The 16,845-nt window shown below is 39.0% G+C and overlaps 1 protein-coding gene across 5 annotated transcripts in view; it reads left to right on the top strand.

Moving 5' to 3' along the window:
* The window catches only part of LOC126188888 (tyrosine-protein phosphatase non-receptor type 2-like), a 56,682-nt gene extending 40,324 nt beyond the window's left edge, over nucleotides 1-16,358 (top strand). For 2 of the 5 annotated variants that reach the window (XM_049930571.1, XM_049930568.1), the window contains exon 9: nucleotides 9,690-11,621. In XM_049930571.1, coding sequence (XP_049786528.1) covers nucleotides 9,690-9,909 — 220 coding nt within the window. In that variant the 3' untranslated portion in view covers nucleotides 9,910-11,621. Of the gene's footprint in view, nucleotides 1-9,689; nucleotides 11,622-15,449 lie in introns of those variants that run through there. The other 3 variants (XR_007537872.1, XM_049930572.1, XM_049930570.1) reach the window with 3 other exon arrangements.
* The last annotated feature ends 487 nt before the right edge of the window (nucleotides 16,359-16,845 follow it).

The raw sequence follows: 16,845 nt of genomic DNA, 5'->3' as shown, positions 1-16,845 counted from the left end.
ATCATTGTTTTTCAATAATCAGTCAGCAATATTGCACAATTTGAGAAAGACATCTTTAAAGTAAATAATCATTGAATTGGAACTACTGGGTAGCAGTAGACAGGCACACACAGATATTTAGTGTGGAAGCTCAAAATGTTGACTAAACACTGAAAATTACCTGTCTCCTATCAGCCTTTATTAAACAAGGCAAAGCCATGATTGTATGCTATATGGTCATTTGAAAGAATTTCATTTGAGATTATTCAGAAGCATAATCCAGGTTCATTCAGTCTCCACCAAAAGGGATCAGATCCAAGAAAATGAATCCAAAAGCTGAGTAGCAGTAACACAGAGGTCTTCCAATGAGTTTAGAACTAACAGTGTGCCCTCTTTAACTGAAACTGTCTAGGGCACTTCTTGCAGCTACATTTAGTTTTTATATTTCCTCCTGTTATTATTTAATCCACTAATGTTTGTGGCAACTCCCCTACCAGAATCTGTTAGAACAGTGATAAAAATTACTAACTGAATTGTCGAGTCCACACTATAAATAACATAAATACCCTTTGCAGCCTTTGGAAATAAGACAATCTAAACCACAATTACTTCTTAACCCAACCCACTAAAGCTTTTAGGTCTAACTGGTGATTTAAAATTTCAACCATGGATTAAGAAAGTTTTAAGTAACTATTTCTCTTAATAAATAACTAGTAATCAATTGTATGTATGTTGGTAAAAGTTGTCGAAGAACTCAGTTTTACCATGTATACTTCTGTGATATTATTAACAGAACAGTACCTCTGCAAAATCCATGTAATGTAATAGTAATTCCCTAAGCTTGCAAATCTTGTATTATAATTACAAGCAAAAAACAACAAAATGCAGTAACATGTTAAACATGTCACTGAAAATGCATTTGATAATAGTTTAGCATTTGTGGATAAAGACAGATCATCTCACACAGAAGAAGCAATATTGCCAATATCATCCATAAGACAGATATTCTGTAGAGCCTGAAATATTACTGGCATTGTAGTAACAACAACAACAACAGTTATCTTGTTTCAACTGGCTCATTATAATCAGCTTTTGTAGACACTGTTTTGTACAATTTGTAGCTTGCTCATGTTACAAATTATTGAACGCCCTGAGGAAATGCATTCAATTAATAAATGCAATGAAAATTCAGTTAAACTTCATAACTTGTACCTGCCACATAAGAACTGGATATGCAAAGGTAGTCATAGTTGGATTAATTTATAGACAGTCCAGAAATTGCTGAAATCAGTTGAACAAGCTAAGTGTAGCAGACTTCATTTTGTGGCCCTTGCCTGTCACCTAGGCTCAGAACCCAGCCTGTTTCCTTTCAGCTATCAGACTGATGATTAGTGTCACTTGCAAGGTGAAACAACAGCTTATAATTTGATGAATTACTGTCGGGGACCAACATTAGCCCTCTGTTTTGAAGCCAGATGGTGAGTTCAAACCAGAAGTGACATATTCTTTGAAGAATTTGGGTGCAGATTTTTTATCTGTACTATTGGTGGATAATTGTAGGGTCATTGTTGATAGGTCAGTGGCACACTTTGCACAGGATGCAGCTGCTCTAATAGCAAAGTATGTGTGGCATGCACAAGAGGGTTTTCAGATTAGTCATTCCTCTGTAAACCAGATGAGCAGTTAGATACCGTACAAAAAGAAGCCTTGTGTGGATCACTTGTAGTTGTTTTGTATGGGAATAAAAATCGTTGTAGATCTGGAAGATGAAATTTAAAAATAACATTGGTTAAATGCAGAAGCATTAAGGGCAAGTTCCCAAAGTTATTGCCACTCATTTATTGATACAACACACATGTAATATTTGAAACAGAGAGTTTATTGGAAACAGAAATAAAGAGCACTGATTTATATGTAGAACGGAATAGGTACCAAAAGGGAAGGTTAGACACTAATGGTAGTGGCTTATTTATTAGTATAAATGGCTTTGTAAAGTCTAATGAAATAAATAATTTGAATAGAAAATAATCTGGGTGAAGATAGGTGCCAAAGGTGAGCCTAAAATAGTAATTGAATGTTACACTTTAATCTACACACATAAAGTATCAAAGTGGTGAAACACTTTGGAGAGAGCCGAGAGATTTCAGTCTGCCATATACAGACTGGAAGACACACTTATTTATAGTAGAAAGGTAGACACACGTTTGGAGTGGGATGCAGGGACAAATAATAATGTGATGCTGTGCTGATCGTATTTTCTGAAAATTATTTAGAGCAGTTCTGAAGGAAACATTGGGTCTGCTGGCAGCAAGCAGGCATGAACTTAGTGTGTCATTAACCAGTGGTGTTCAACAAAACGTTAAGAAAGGTGGAAAGATACATTCGCCTAAGAAGTGTGATAGCAAAATGGTTAGAAACTACGTGAAGGGCAAACAGTAAGTAGTAAGGTGTGTGTGTGTGTGTGTGTGTGTGTGTGTGTGTGTGTGTGTGTGTGTGTGTGTGTGTCTGTCTGTCTGTCTGTCTGTCTGTGTGTTTTGTACCGCTGCTACTTGGCCACCTGCTGTCTCTTCTCCAGTGCTGAGGGACCTTTGAAATATATCTAAACAACCAGCAATAGCAGTTATAATATAAAATCATTCTACAGCTAATATCTTTCTGCGGGTCTGGGCTTAGAATAGGCCCAAGGTATTCCTGCCTGTCGTAAGAGGTGACTAAAAAGAGCCTCACATGTTTCAGCCTTTGTGTGATGGCCCCTGTAGGATTTGACCTCCATTTTTCAAAATTTTCCCGAAGAGCGAGCCAATATGGAGAGGCACCTTACATGGTGCATAGTGTCAATCATGCGCCGAGACCTCTCGCATCCTTCGTCGACATGGAGCTGCACTTCTGCTCATTCTCCAGCTGTTGGGCGAGGTCACACTCCTGGGTGTTTTTTCCTCCATCCTCTGTGCAGTATCGCTTTCTGCGCTGTCAGCGATAATGGACTTGTTAGCTTGTTTGTGCCTGATATCCAGCACGGTAGCCAGTCCGTTGTGGTGGGGCCGCCATGTACCTTGTTGGTTGTAGCCCCCTGACCACACAGGGATCACTCTGCTGATGCCTGTGCCATTAACTCCCCACATATGTCAAGGAGTAGGTGCCCATCACCCAGGGGCATCGGGACTCCCGACAATGACCATCCTGCCAGGTGGCCTTTGCTGCGGCTGGTTGGCGCCTGTGGGGAAGGCCCCTGGTCGGAGTAGGTGGAATGAGGGTGGATGACACGCCACGGAGCATACATAGTACATCATCTCTTGCTGGTGGTCAAAGCAGTCTCACTAAGCGGTCAAGGTCTAACTTCAATGTTAAGAAATACAACCCCAAATCGTCCCGCCTCTCCCCCCGGTCACACCATGGGAGGAACGCCAGGAGTTTAAGGCAAAGCTTATTCACCTTGGTACCTCATATGTACGAGAGTTGATGGGGAATTTTTGTTGTCAGTGAAACCTCAGTTTTTTGTGGAGCATTTAAAGGACAAGTTTGAGGAGGTGGAGGGCTTCTGCAAAATGCAGTCAGGGTCGGTCTTGATAAAAACAGCATCCTCTGCCCAGTCACAGACACTACTCACCTGTGACAAGCTGGGGGATGTTTCTGTTTCCATCACGCCCGATAAGAGCTTAAATATGGTCCAGGGTATCGTATTTCGCAGGAACCTTCTTTTGCAGTTTGACGATGAGCTGCACGCCAATTTAGAGCGGCAAGGTGTCCATTTCTTTTGGCGCATCCACAAGGGTCCGAAGGATAATAAAGTTGCCACTGGTGCCTTCATCTTGGCCTTAGAGGGTGACACATTGCCCGAAAGGTCAAGGTGATGGTCTACCGCTGTGGTGTCAAGCCATATATCCCTCCCCTAATGCAGTGCTTTAAGTGCTGGAAGTTTGGCCATATGTCTTCCCGCTGTACTTCCAGCGTCACCTGTTGGGATTGTGGATGTGCTTCACTCCCAGTACTCCCTGTGTCCTGCCTCCCATCTGTATCAACTGCAGAGAGTACCATTCATCTTGCTTGCCAGACTGTTGGATTCTCAAGAAAGAAAGAAAAATAATGGAATACTAGACCCTGGACCGACTGACCTGCACTGAGGCTAAGAGAAAATATGAGAGGCTACATCCTGTGCGTATGACATCAACCTATGCCGCCGCTACAACAACGGTTCTACCATCTTCTGTTCCGCTGCGTACAGTTGGCTCTCGGAGCCATCAGACTCCACCTGCCCCCTTGATGGTGGGGGGCACTTCCCTCCCTGATGCTTCTGCACAACCTCCTTCAGGAGAAACACCCTTCCAACTACCAGGGACGTCAGTCCCCACTTCTCAGCCGGAGAAGCATACGTCTCCTTTGGCTACTCTTGCCAGGAAGGGATCCCTTGGGTCACTCCCTTTTCAGGTTCCTACCAGTGGCAAAGCTGACTCCCGCCAGTGGCTCAAGCAGCCACAGGTATCTAGCTCATCATAAAGCTTCACGGTCCTCAGTCCCTGAGACTAAATCAGTAAAGCCCTCCCAGCTGGTCAAACCTAAGGAGCAGTGAGAGAAACCTAAAAAGAAAAAGACCCCAAAGAACCGATGCACTGTGGTGGCACCCATACCACCACTACCTACAAGCTCTGTGTCTGAGGATGATGTGGCAATTCTGGCATCCGCTGAGGACCTAGATCTCGCTGGACCCTCACACAATGGCTGTCAATCGCACAGGTACTCAGCAGGTGGCAGCAGGTGTCCCAGAGGCATAGACTGCCTCATTGAATGTTTCATGCCTTCCCAGTCTCATGATCACATAATCCTCCAGTGTGCCTGTTTTTTCCACCACCTGGCTGAGCTATGGCAACTATTAAGCTTTACACCTGCTTTCTGCATTGCCCTCCAGGAAATCTGGTTCCTGGCAACACAGACCCCTGCCCTCCGTGGCTATAAGGGAAATTACGGGAACCATAGTGACTAAAATAGTGTGTCAGGTGGAGTTCGTGTCTGTCCTGAAATAAATATGTAGTGAACCTGTGTCCCTTCAAAACCCCTCTTGAAGCTGTAGCTGCCAGGATAAGGATGACAGAGGAAATAACTGTCTGCAATGTATATCTCCCTCCAGATGGTGCGGTACCCCTGAATGTATTGGCTGCACTGATGGATGAACTCCCTAAACCTTTCCTACTCCTGGGAGATTTTAACACACATGTGGGGTGGCGCCATGCTTACTGGTGGAGGGAGAGAGGTTGAAAATTTACTGTCACAACTTGACCTCTGCCTCTTAAATACAGGTGCTTCCACACATTTCAGTGAGGCACATGGCACATATTCGGCCACTGATCTCTTGGTTTGCAGTCCTGGCCCTCTCCCATTTATCCACTGGAGAGCACATGAAGACCTGTGTGGTAGTGACCACTTGCCCATCTTCCTGTCACTCCCCCGGCATCATGCCCACAGACACCTACCCATATGGACATTGAACAAGTCAGACTGGGAAGTCTTCACCTCTGCTGTCACTGCTGAATCTCTCCCCCACATGGTGACATCAATGTTGTTGTCGACCAGGTCACTACAATGATCATTTCTGCAGTGGAAAATGCAATCCCTCATTCTTTAGGGTGCCCCTGGGGAAAGACAGTCCCTTGGTGGTCTTTGGAAGTCACTGAGCAATTAAAGAGCGTTGGTGAGCACTAAAGTGACATAAGCGGCTCCCTTCCCTAGAGCACCTAGTAGCCTTTAAGCAGCTCCGTGACTGTGTTCGCCAGCTTAGAAAATGACGGAAACAGGAGTGTTGGGAGAGATACATGTCGACCATTTGGTGCCATACGTCATCTTCCCAAGTCTGGATAATGATCAGACGTTTTTTTGTGTACCAGACCCCCAACAGGTGTCCCTGGCATTAACATGAATGGCATGTTATGTACCAACACAAACGCGATTGCCAAACACTTTGCTGAGCAATATGCTCCAGCGTCTGCATCGGGCAACTACCCCCCAGCCTTTTGCACCCTGAAACGGCAGATGGAAAGGGAATTCCTCTTGTTCACTCCGAACCCTGTAATGTCTAATTTACAGAGTGGGAGCTCCTCAGCACCCTTGCACATTGCCCCGACACAGCTCCTGGGCCATATTGGATCAACAGTCAGATGATTAAATATCTCTTGTCTGACTACAAGCGACATCTCACCATCGTCTTCAACCGGATCTGGTGCGATGCCGTCTTTCCATCACAATGACGGGAGAGGAGCATGATTCTGGTGCTCAAACTCGGTCAAAACCCACTTGATGTGGATAGCTACCAGCCCATCAGCCTCACCCATTTCCCTTTTGTAAGTTGCTGGAACGTATGGTGTGTCAGCGGTTGGGTTGGGTCCTGGAGTCAGGTGGCCTACCACTGCTAATCTTGTGTCCGTCGAGTCTGCCATCCGTACAGCCATTTTCAGACGCCAGCACCTGGTTGCTGTCTTTTTATTACTTCCGTAAAGCATACGACATGACTTTGCCACATTGTATGAGTGGGGTCTCCAGGGCCCGCTCCAGTTTTCTGTCCAAAACTTCCTGTCGCTCTGTACTTTCCATGTCCAAGTCGGTGCCTCCCATAGTTCCCCTCCCCCCACCCCAACCCCCACCTCTGTATTCAGGTGAATGGTGTTCTACAGGGCTACGTATTGAGTGTGTCTGTTTTTAGTGGCTATTAATGGCCTAGCAGCAGCTGTAGGGCCGTTGGTCTCACCTTCTCTGTATGCAGATGACTTATTCATTTCGTACTGCTCCTCCAGTACTGGTGTTGCTTAGCGGCAGCTAAAGGCACAGTCATGGGCTCTAGCCCATGGCTTATATTTTTCAGCCACGAAGTCGTGTGTCATGCATTTCTGTCAGCATTGCACTGTTCATCCAGAACTAGAACTTTACCTTAATGACGATCCACTCACTGTAGTGGAGACATATTGATTTTTAGGACTGGTTTTCGACGCCTGATAGTGGAATTATTTTAATTGGAACGAGGGACCAATGACCTAGCAGTTTGGTCCGTCTCACCTCCCCCCCCCCCCTTTCAAAACCAACCAACTGATGAATCCTACAGCTAATACTCGAAATAACTCTGAACACAATTGCTTCAAACCACATTCAGTGATACAATACTCTGACATCATATGTGGTGATGATTCAAAACATAATTTACATGTTATTATAAGCTTTGTGGTTCATAAGTAAGGGCACTGGAACACATTATGAAGTTTGAGGAGGACACATCATGATTCAATAATAATATTACATACCTAGTACAAAAGCAGAGACAACTGCATAGCAGCTTCAAACAAAGCAGAACCACTGCTGACAAAGTAGAATATAGTCAAAATAAGCAAATAGACAGCTCGAATCTGAAAGCATGAACTGTTGACTTCACAAAAATCCAAGAACATTTTGGTCCTATCAGTTAAGGAAACAGTCTTCTTCTACTTCTTCTTCTTCTTCTTCTTCTTCTTCTTCCCAAATGCTCATTCTACATGATGGCACCCAAAACAATGATAAAACAAAGACCAAAATACTAAATTATGTTTTTGAAACTTGCACCAAAGTAGTTTGTAATGCAGTTCCTTCATTTTGCTGGCAAGTGAATCTGAAAAGACACAAAAGCATGAGTGTGGAATTAAAAAAAAAAAACTGAAATCTGTTGATAGAAGAAAGGCCACAGAATGTTATTGGGTGTCAGTTATATTGTTTCTTGAATATGGGAGGATCTCACCCCCTTGTTTAGAAGAAGGTGCTGGTTGTTCCATTCAATAGGAAGAGTCAGAAGACCGATATCACTAAGATTGATTTTGTATCGAATTTTGTAACGTAGGTAGTGCTGGTTTGTGAATGCTTTATCAAGAGACTAACAGACTTCCATGTAGGTATTAACATGGTTTACACAAGCACTGATCTCGTGAAACCCAGCTTAATATAAGAGATCCAGAAGCCAACAGACAGTGCTTGATTCTGTGTTTGTAGTCTTCCAGAAAGCATTTGATACAGTTCTGCACAGTCACCTAGATAACAAAATATGTGCATGTAGAATAATCAGAAATTAGTGATATGGCACAGTGGTAAGACACTGTACTGGCATACAGGAGGATGATTATTCAAATCTCCATCTGACCACCCAGTGTAGATTTTCCATTGCTTCCTTAAATTGCCTAAGACCAATGCTGGTATGGTTATCCATACATATTACCTTACTTTTAATTTATTTTTCAAATCATTTTAAGATTTAATACAATTGTGCCTTTGTCCTCTGCTACTACTTGGAGATGCAAAGTCAATGTGCCTAGTTCATCATTATATAGCAGGGGTATTGTCACAGTGGCACCCACATTCACCTCTTCCTCATTTTATCACATGAACCATATTCAGCTTCATCAAATAACAATAAAGTCGTTAATTCATTTAGCATCACACAGAAAGCTCTTCTGTGTTATCAACCAAGAAATAATGCCACCAGAAGAAAACTTCAAATTAAAAATATCTAAATCAAACACTTTGTTCATGCTTTTAACTTTTTTATAATACTTACATGTTTAAAACTAACATGAATGAAATTTTAATAAAGTACACTGTCCAGTCCACTCAGTAAATATGGTACTAAAAATTCGTATGAGAAGTCATTGTGTAAACTCTACCTGTGCCATCAGAGTTACGTGTCTACTGTTTTAATGTCTGCCATGAGAACCGTCATATTCTTGTAGGCTGTGAACTTAAGTTGTTAGTAAAACACTTACGATGAACTACAGTCATTATTAACTTTTTTAAACACTCTTAAGAATTTTTTTCAGATGTACCAAAGACATATATTAGCTGAAATTAAATCAGGCTTCTTATTCGATTTCAGAGTTACTAAATTGTTTGTATCATACCTTTCCTTGAATTTTGCATGGCTCTACTAATAAGCATTCAGATTGGTGATTGTCTAGACTATGAATGGCCACTCTTATGTGTAAAAATATGTAAATGGAGCAATGAATTTCACTCGTCTTCTATCTAAACTTGACTAATATTAAAGTCTCCCATTTCAAATTTTGTAAGTAAAATATTCGAAACTCATCATGTTGCTACTTTGTTTTTTGAGCATCTTTCTCACATTTCTTCTTATCGCCTCTTTAGTTTGATTGTTGTGACTAAAAAGGGTATTTTCTTTTCGTTCTGACATTGAGTGAGGTTCTTTTATCATTACAAATTTATGAGGTACACAACCTGTGTGGTCATGAAGAATTTTGTTCATTGTATACTGAAAATTATGGATCTGAAATCCCCAGCTCTTACAACTCTCATGGATACACCTCTCAAAGAATGTCCTGGTTGTATCATAGGAAATAAAATATCAAGAAAGTAAAAATTGTCCTAAACCGACTATGGCACATTGTCAGATAATACACATGCTTCTTTCAGCTAACGTAGTTTCACATATCTCGCAAACATGTCCAACGCTACAAATATATATTTCCATCCTCCTGCACTTTAAGCAAGCTGAGAAGAGTCAGGGGCCGCACCACAGCAAGGCCAGAGAGAGGAAGCGACAGTGATTTATAAGTGTAATTTATCTCTAATGCTTTGCATTCTTTCCCAGGTTTGATTACACAGTATTTAACATAATTGATTCTGTTTACATGTAAATTAATGTATTATGTGTATCTCAGTAAAGTAAATTATAATGTATTTCATTTCCACAGTGATGATACACCTCAGCTACGACATCGAAGGCATGAGCGCCAGGAGCGGCTTTTGAGGCTGACAGGACGTATACGTGAAATAAAGCGTAAACAAGAAGCTGCCGAACGTTCAGAACAACTGTGGAGGTCTCTGTCAAAGCCATTAGCTGTTGGTTTTGGTCTTGGGCTTGTTATGGGCGGAGGCTGGATTGCTTACTGTTACTTCTCTAACCGTGTTTGATCAAGAGAGAGATCGTCAAACCCTGGAGGTGTTTGTGCTGCGCTGTCGGCATATAGGATATCTCTTTTCAGTGTAATACATTAATTTATGCATGTTGGGTAATGATGTCACTGTGGTTAAATTACTGTGGACTGGTTGGTGTTTTATAAATGCTAAACAGACTGTGTTAGTTGGGAGCGATTATGACATTTTCATTATTTCTGCTAGCATTAAGTGTTTTTTTGTCCACTGACTCTTTGAGATGAATAGTTGGCAAATTTTGCGTGCAGGTGTTTCCAAAAATGTAACTGGTGATGTTTGTCCCATTGAGAAAATGGTGTTTAGTGACGGTTTTGGAGTATAGATACTATCAGTTGACAAACATTGCCCTGGGTAAACTTGATGTACTGCCTTACATCATATAGGAGTTAAATTTGCTGCATGGGCTGCCCCCTTATTGGATTGGGTGTTTTTTTTTTTAAATATACTTAAAAATAATTTTTAAATGTTTTGCTCCAGGAATTTTTCTTGTCTTTTCTTCTACAACATTCGAAATGTGGTCAACTTTTAAAGAAAACAAACCTCTCAAAGTGTCAATTATTGTGTGTTGCAAGTGAAGTGGAACAAGACCTGTTATTTAATTTAGAAGTGCATCAAATGTGTAAGTGTTTGGCTGTTACTAATAAATTGCTCCTCTTGGCAAAATTTAGAGCAATCCATCTTTTTGTTGGTAGGCATTCTGTGTGACCTTGAAATCGTTTATTCTTTCTTACTTGTAATTTCAAACCAATACAGATGAATTATAGGAATTAAACAAGCATTAGTTTAGACAGTAGTCTTATTCTGTTGTTCACTTGGTACAGTGGAGCATATGTTTCTTATTTTAAAAAATAACTACTGCTTATATTGCATTCACAAATCACCAACTCCATTACCCAAAATTGATTGTTATTAGGGGGGTTCTTGAGTTGTACACATTTTGTGTAAACCTTCCACCTGTTAGCTACCAAATTTAGAGATGTACTGGGGTGGGGGCAATTTCTTGCTGTTGAGGTTGTATGGATTTTTATTCAACATTGTGGTGAAAGGAAAATGGTCAGATTGGAAGGAAGGAAGGAAGGGAGGGAAAAAAAATGTTTGTGGTACAGCAGCCGTGTTGTTCTGTCATACCTTTGTCACAAATGTGAGTTTATTGGGAATGAGTGGTGATGTGTTTTTCTGCTTGTATTATCATTTCAGTAATGCACAAATTTTTGTTAAGATTTTGTATTTTATTACTTGAAAAGTTTAATGTTCAGTGTGAGTGCCTGTAAATTTCTCACCTTAGGTGGGGAGCCTGTATATGAAAATTTTCCTTTTATTTCTGCTGAGCTGTAAATCTTTTTGTGCTAGTAAATATTTTATTTATGTAGTTATTTTTATGACGACTAGTATTTACAGGTTATGTTTTGGCACCAGAGTTTGGAATTGCCTGTACTATAGTAGAGTTAAGCGTGTGAATGGATATTCTGTTAAACTAGTTTATATTTATTTCAGGTTACCTATTCAAAAATTAATCTATATAATGTAGTATAGTTGTTTTATTCATAAATATTTATAAAGCAAAGCATTTAATGTGTAATATCACTTCAGTTATCTTTCTTGTTTCTATCAACAAAAAGATTACATTCCCAGTTGTCAGTTGAATGTGTAATCATTAATTTCAGTGTTTGTGGCAATGATATTTGGGAGGGGGGGGGGGGGGAGAGAGAGAGAGAGAGAGAGAGAGAGAGAGAGAGAGAGAGAGAGAGACTGTGGTTGAATGTGAAAAAAAAGGGAGGGATGTATTTGTGTGTTAGCCTTTTTAAGTATAGGGTGAATTTTAAAATTGGAGATCTAGTTAAATGTTCTACTATTCTTGCTCAAAAATACTTCAGTTTTCTGCAACTTACAACAAGATAGAGGGTTGAAATAACCTTTTATTTCAAAGTAGTAAATTGGGCATACGATACAGTTGGTTTCTTAAACAGGTAAAACAAGCTGCTAGTCAGCCGATGAGTACATTAATAATTGTAAAAAGAACATTTGCCCATTTGCAAATTGCAAAATTTTTTGATCAGCTTAGTAATCAAGAGCTTATAAATCATGGTCCACCCAAAATTTTAACCATGTGCTGTATCATTTGTGAACAGTTTTTAGTAGTATCAAAAAGTCCACATTCCAGAAGGGAAAAGTCACTGCAGTATCATTATAGTTGTCTGTTAGGCTAGAAAATGAGTGTTCAGTTTCATGTATGTACCTAACATACAGTTTCGTCACTGGAAGTAGAATTCTCATTAGCTGATACTGCAGAAATAGTTAATAACTGAAAAGCTGAAGTTTGTACAGATTCTTTCCTTCTCCTGAAGCTCATACACTTTTTGATGGCTTTTTTTTTCTTTACTCTTTAAAAAAATTACTAATGAGCAGAGATTTAATGTAGACGTGGAGAAGGGAATGATGTACGCATTTTGTGGTTTATTACCCAGTAATTGAAGACATTGTTATTTAAAGACTGAAGACTGTCAACTAGTTTTGGTTAGTGACTGGCTGGCTGTTGTGTGAGAGAAATTTTGTCCATATTACTTATACTATTAAAGGGTAGGCTTGTTTCAAGTGTAAACATAAAGTAAAGGAGGATCATAATGGGTTTGCCAAAGATGAAAACATGTCACAGAGTATTATGATAATGGACTTTATGTGTGATTTTTATTTCCATAATTTCTAAATAATGTGTTTATGTAGTGGTAGTAGTAATCAGATGAAATGCCGCAGTTTTACACAGGCTCGTATAATTTGAAGTGCTATCAGAATATTGCTGTACACTCCGGAGCTTGTAATTTACAGAAAATTGAAGTTGTGCACATAATACATCTGATGGCATCCCACATCTATAAATCTTTAGGCTTGTTTGATGTAATTAATATTGCATTCCAGTTTATCTTGCAGTTACCTATGTATGTTTGTGTTATTCACATACAGAAAGTAATATTTCAGGAATATAACGGGTATTTGATGTCAAACTTACTTTCTTCCTTTTATGTTAAAGTCACTCAAGCCTATTATAGTGCTAATATTTAATTGATTCCAGTGGAAAAAATACTGTGTATAGTGAATTTTAATGGTGTAATTGTCTTTCAAATCAAAGTTCGTCACATTCTCTCTGAATCTCAGTATGTAATATCTTCTGTAATTTCAGTTAAATGAATCTCATTTAAGTATAGTTTTCCCTATGTTGCTCTTTTGTAGAGCATCTGAAACGTTCATTTAGTGGTGAAATGGAGGAGATTGGCAGTATTGTGTTCTTCAGAAGCTATCAGCATTTGCTGTTATAACATATAGGTTCCAGTATCTCTTTCGTGTTTGCATGGTTGTTTTAACAATAGATTCGTTAAAAACTTATATATCTAGTCCCACATGACATTTCCAAGCGGTCATTCAGCAGCAAATGTACTGCTTCCAAGACTGGAGTTTCTGAGAACAAATTGGTCCCCAAACTTTACACTGTGGCAAGTCAGAGGTAGAAAGCAGACAATTAGTAAAATCAAAAATTGGTGTCTTCTGTTAGGACAAGCAAGAGATGGTTGAAAACCGTATCAGTACAAATAAAACAGTACGAACAGTTTTATTTAATTTTCATTATGTATTGTGGATCACATGAGAATGGGGTGTAATAGAGGGATTTGTCCAGCACTGAGCTGTTTCCATTTCTCTCCTGTTATTGCTTTCATTCTTTAGGCCACCTAGTATATTGTCACAGTTTGAATATTATTTGGAAGGGTGCAGAAATTTTGGTGGATCGGTCTCTTAATTTCAATTCGTAATAAATTGTGAGAGGTTTTCCTTTTTCATGTGGAGGTTTTCATTTCTGAACTGTGATAGACACATTCAGTAATGTCACGGAAGCTGTCTAGCAAATAAATAGTGTAATATTTGTAAGCATAATGCAGCACTGTCCCCTGATGGGAAGTGAGAAGTGTTATATCCTGGCAGGGTTGGCTTGACAGAGGTTAAAGTTTTTCTTTTCTTGAATGCTTCCATACCACACACAAGAAATATTCAGTTGTTTTGTTGTTTGACATCTTTGCGGAGTTCCAAAAAATAATCTTCAATGCAATCACAGTAACTTTCTGGGGTCTTGCTGGATTCCCTAAAATTGTTTTGTTAATGTGTTTTTTGTGTAACATGTTGCAATGAAAATTTCCCAAAAGTAGCAACAACTTTTATTACTTGTTGCATATTTCATTGAAAATTTTGGGAGGTGGGACATTAAATTCAAAAGTGATAAATGTGATAGAGAAGCAAGATGACAAATTGGAATTTGTTTCTGTATAACTGTGTCCTGTGTTTGCATTCAAGTATTACTATTTCATTGAATTATACATTATTTGATTGAAAGATGAGAAGTTTGTCTCAGCGAAGGAGTGTTGTTCACATGTAATTCTAACTGCTGCATTAAGTATTTCTTTGACATTAGATGTGCTCGGGACCAAAGCTGCCACACTGTGGAAGTGACATAAAAGCGCACAAGTATGAACTTTTTTCAACCTGCCATGGTTGTTTAGATGCACATCAAAGTTTCAGCAAGATAAAAGTAATATATGATAGAGAAATTTGCTTAAGAACTGCCAGTTGATTTCAAAGTTAATTCTCATAACTCCCTACTGAACAGCAAATGCATATTTCCATTAATTATGTTTGATCTGTGAAATCAAGTGGTGGCATAGCATGCAAACACTGCAGCTCCTCCTGTCTATAAAATTATACGAACAACTTTCCTTGTTGTTTTACATGCAGTTTTAATTTATTTTAAAATTTCAAAAATGCTTTCTATACCTGTTCTCTCTAAACTTTATATATACCCCTAACAAACAAGTGTGTTCACTATAGTTGAACTCATCCTTAATACTGAGCTGTGAAAAGGGACATAATGTAACTTGTAATTTGTGCATTCCTGCTATTAGTAGTACACACTTTTTGAAGTTTTTTACAAAATCAGACATTATAAATCATTGGAATCTGTCTGCTAACAAAGACTGGGTCATATTTTTGTAAAAAAGGAAGTTGAACTTTGTAAATGAACTAAACTGAATATAATGACAACCATATACCGGATATCTTCCCCCTATTGTGTCAGAATTTGACTGACAAATGGTTGAGTTTCGAAATAATGTTTGTGTATTTAAATAGTGTGTCCATGGAACTGAGAGCTTTTGTTTTGGGGATTTGTTTACCTTGTCTGAGGAACTGTTGTGATCTTCATCAATAAAATACAGTTTTACCGTTTGTATCTGCTAGTGTAAGGATCCCCATAGGTATGCGAAAAGGGGGAAGTTACTAGTATCTGTTAAGTCTGTTGTTCTCACTGTTAGTATGATAAGTGTTAGATCTTTTGTGTACAAATTGTATTTCAAATTCTGTGTCATTAGTTGCATGAGAGATGTGAACATCAAAAAATAAAAAGAAAAAAGAAATTAAGCCATTTCACAATTCTGTCTATTTTGAGCCATCCCTCACAGTTTATTCCAGATGTTTCTTTGCAGGCCCAGCAAGAAGAGGAGGAAGAGCAACACGGAAGAAGCAGTCTCCAGCTGTGACAGTGGTTCTAGTAAGCAGCAGTAAATTATCCCATTTCATTTCTGTACAGTATGGCATATTCTGTGCTAGAAAAATCCTACACTCTTACTGATCTGAAGTTGGCAATTAATGCAAAACAACCAAGCTCTGGATATTTTTATATAATATTTTTTCTGCAACTTGGGTTACTCTCTGTGCATAACAGAAAAATAAATGTACCTAGTGTTACATGCCGTGGTGCCCATTGGCTGAAAGGGAGTAAGTGATGTTTTATATCAGTTCGTTACTCAAGGTATTTACAAAGTGGTGACCAAAAAATGACTGAAAATGTGTGACTTTTCCAATGTTGTAATTTAAAGAGTTGTAATTAATTGAAAACTCTGGTAATTTTGGATATTTTTTTATTGTCATTTGAAAACAATATAATGACATGTTTGAGTGCCCTCATGCGGCATCACATGAATGACTAAAGGAAAAAGAAATGGTCTTTGAAAATGAAATGACAGTAGTAAATATTATCAGTTCTTTCCCTTAAGTATAGTGTTTCTTTGAGGTACTTACTTGGTGCCATGAAGAAATTTCTGCACTGATTTTAATGAATGATGCTACCAAAATCGTGTACAATTTTTATTATTTTTTATTTTAGTATTATTATTATTTAACGAAGTTGTTAATATGAATGTACATCATCATAAGAATGAATTAGTGTCCATGTTAGTACTGAATTTGCTGGTAGTGGAGATTCTGCTCCACATGCTGATACAAAAAAGTAAGTTTACAAAGTATCTTGTATGGAATTATAGACTTTTATCAGTATTTTGTAAGTTTGTCTGAGTTTACTGATGTGTAATTATATTTACACATTTTGTCATAAATGATAGAAATCTTATTTGATGTGGTGCACTACCAAAGAAAACCTCCAGTTTCCATGCCTAGTTCCTCTACTAACTGTGTAAGTTCTTTCTCAACTGCTTGTGGTTCTGACCTAACTATAGTAATTTGCACCCAATAAGAGTTAAAATTTACCCTGCAAATTTAGAGAAAGTGAAAGTTATAGTGCAAGTATCTCTCCCCCCCCCCCCCTCTCTCTCTCTCTCACACACACAGACAGACAGAGGCGGGGGGGGGGGGGGGGGGGGGTACTACTGATTCGTAATAAGTAGAAAGAACATCTCAGTGTTTCTATTGCTTTTCTTTAAGGGATAATTTTATTTCTGTTTTAATATTTATTGGCTGTGCATTGTTACGAGTGAAGTTGTGTGCTTTTTGTTTTTGAGACAGCACAAAAATATAATACAGTATTTGCAAGTTAGTGTTTGTTTCACAACTTGCCCCACCACACATTTAACACAAAGCATTGAA

Source organism: Schistocerca cancellata, chromosome 5 (genome assembly GCF_023864275.1).
Source record: "Schistocerca cancellata isolate TAMUIC-IGC-003103 chromosome 5, iqSchCanc2.1, whole genome shotgun sequence".
Lineage (NCBI taxonomy): Eukaryota > Metazoa > Arthropoda > Insecta > Orthoptera > Acrididae > Schistocerca > Schistocerca cancellata.
This window is presented reverse-complemented; position numbering and strand designations above follow the sequence as displayed.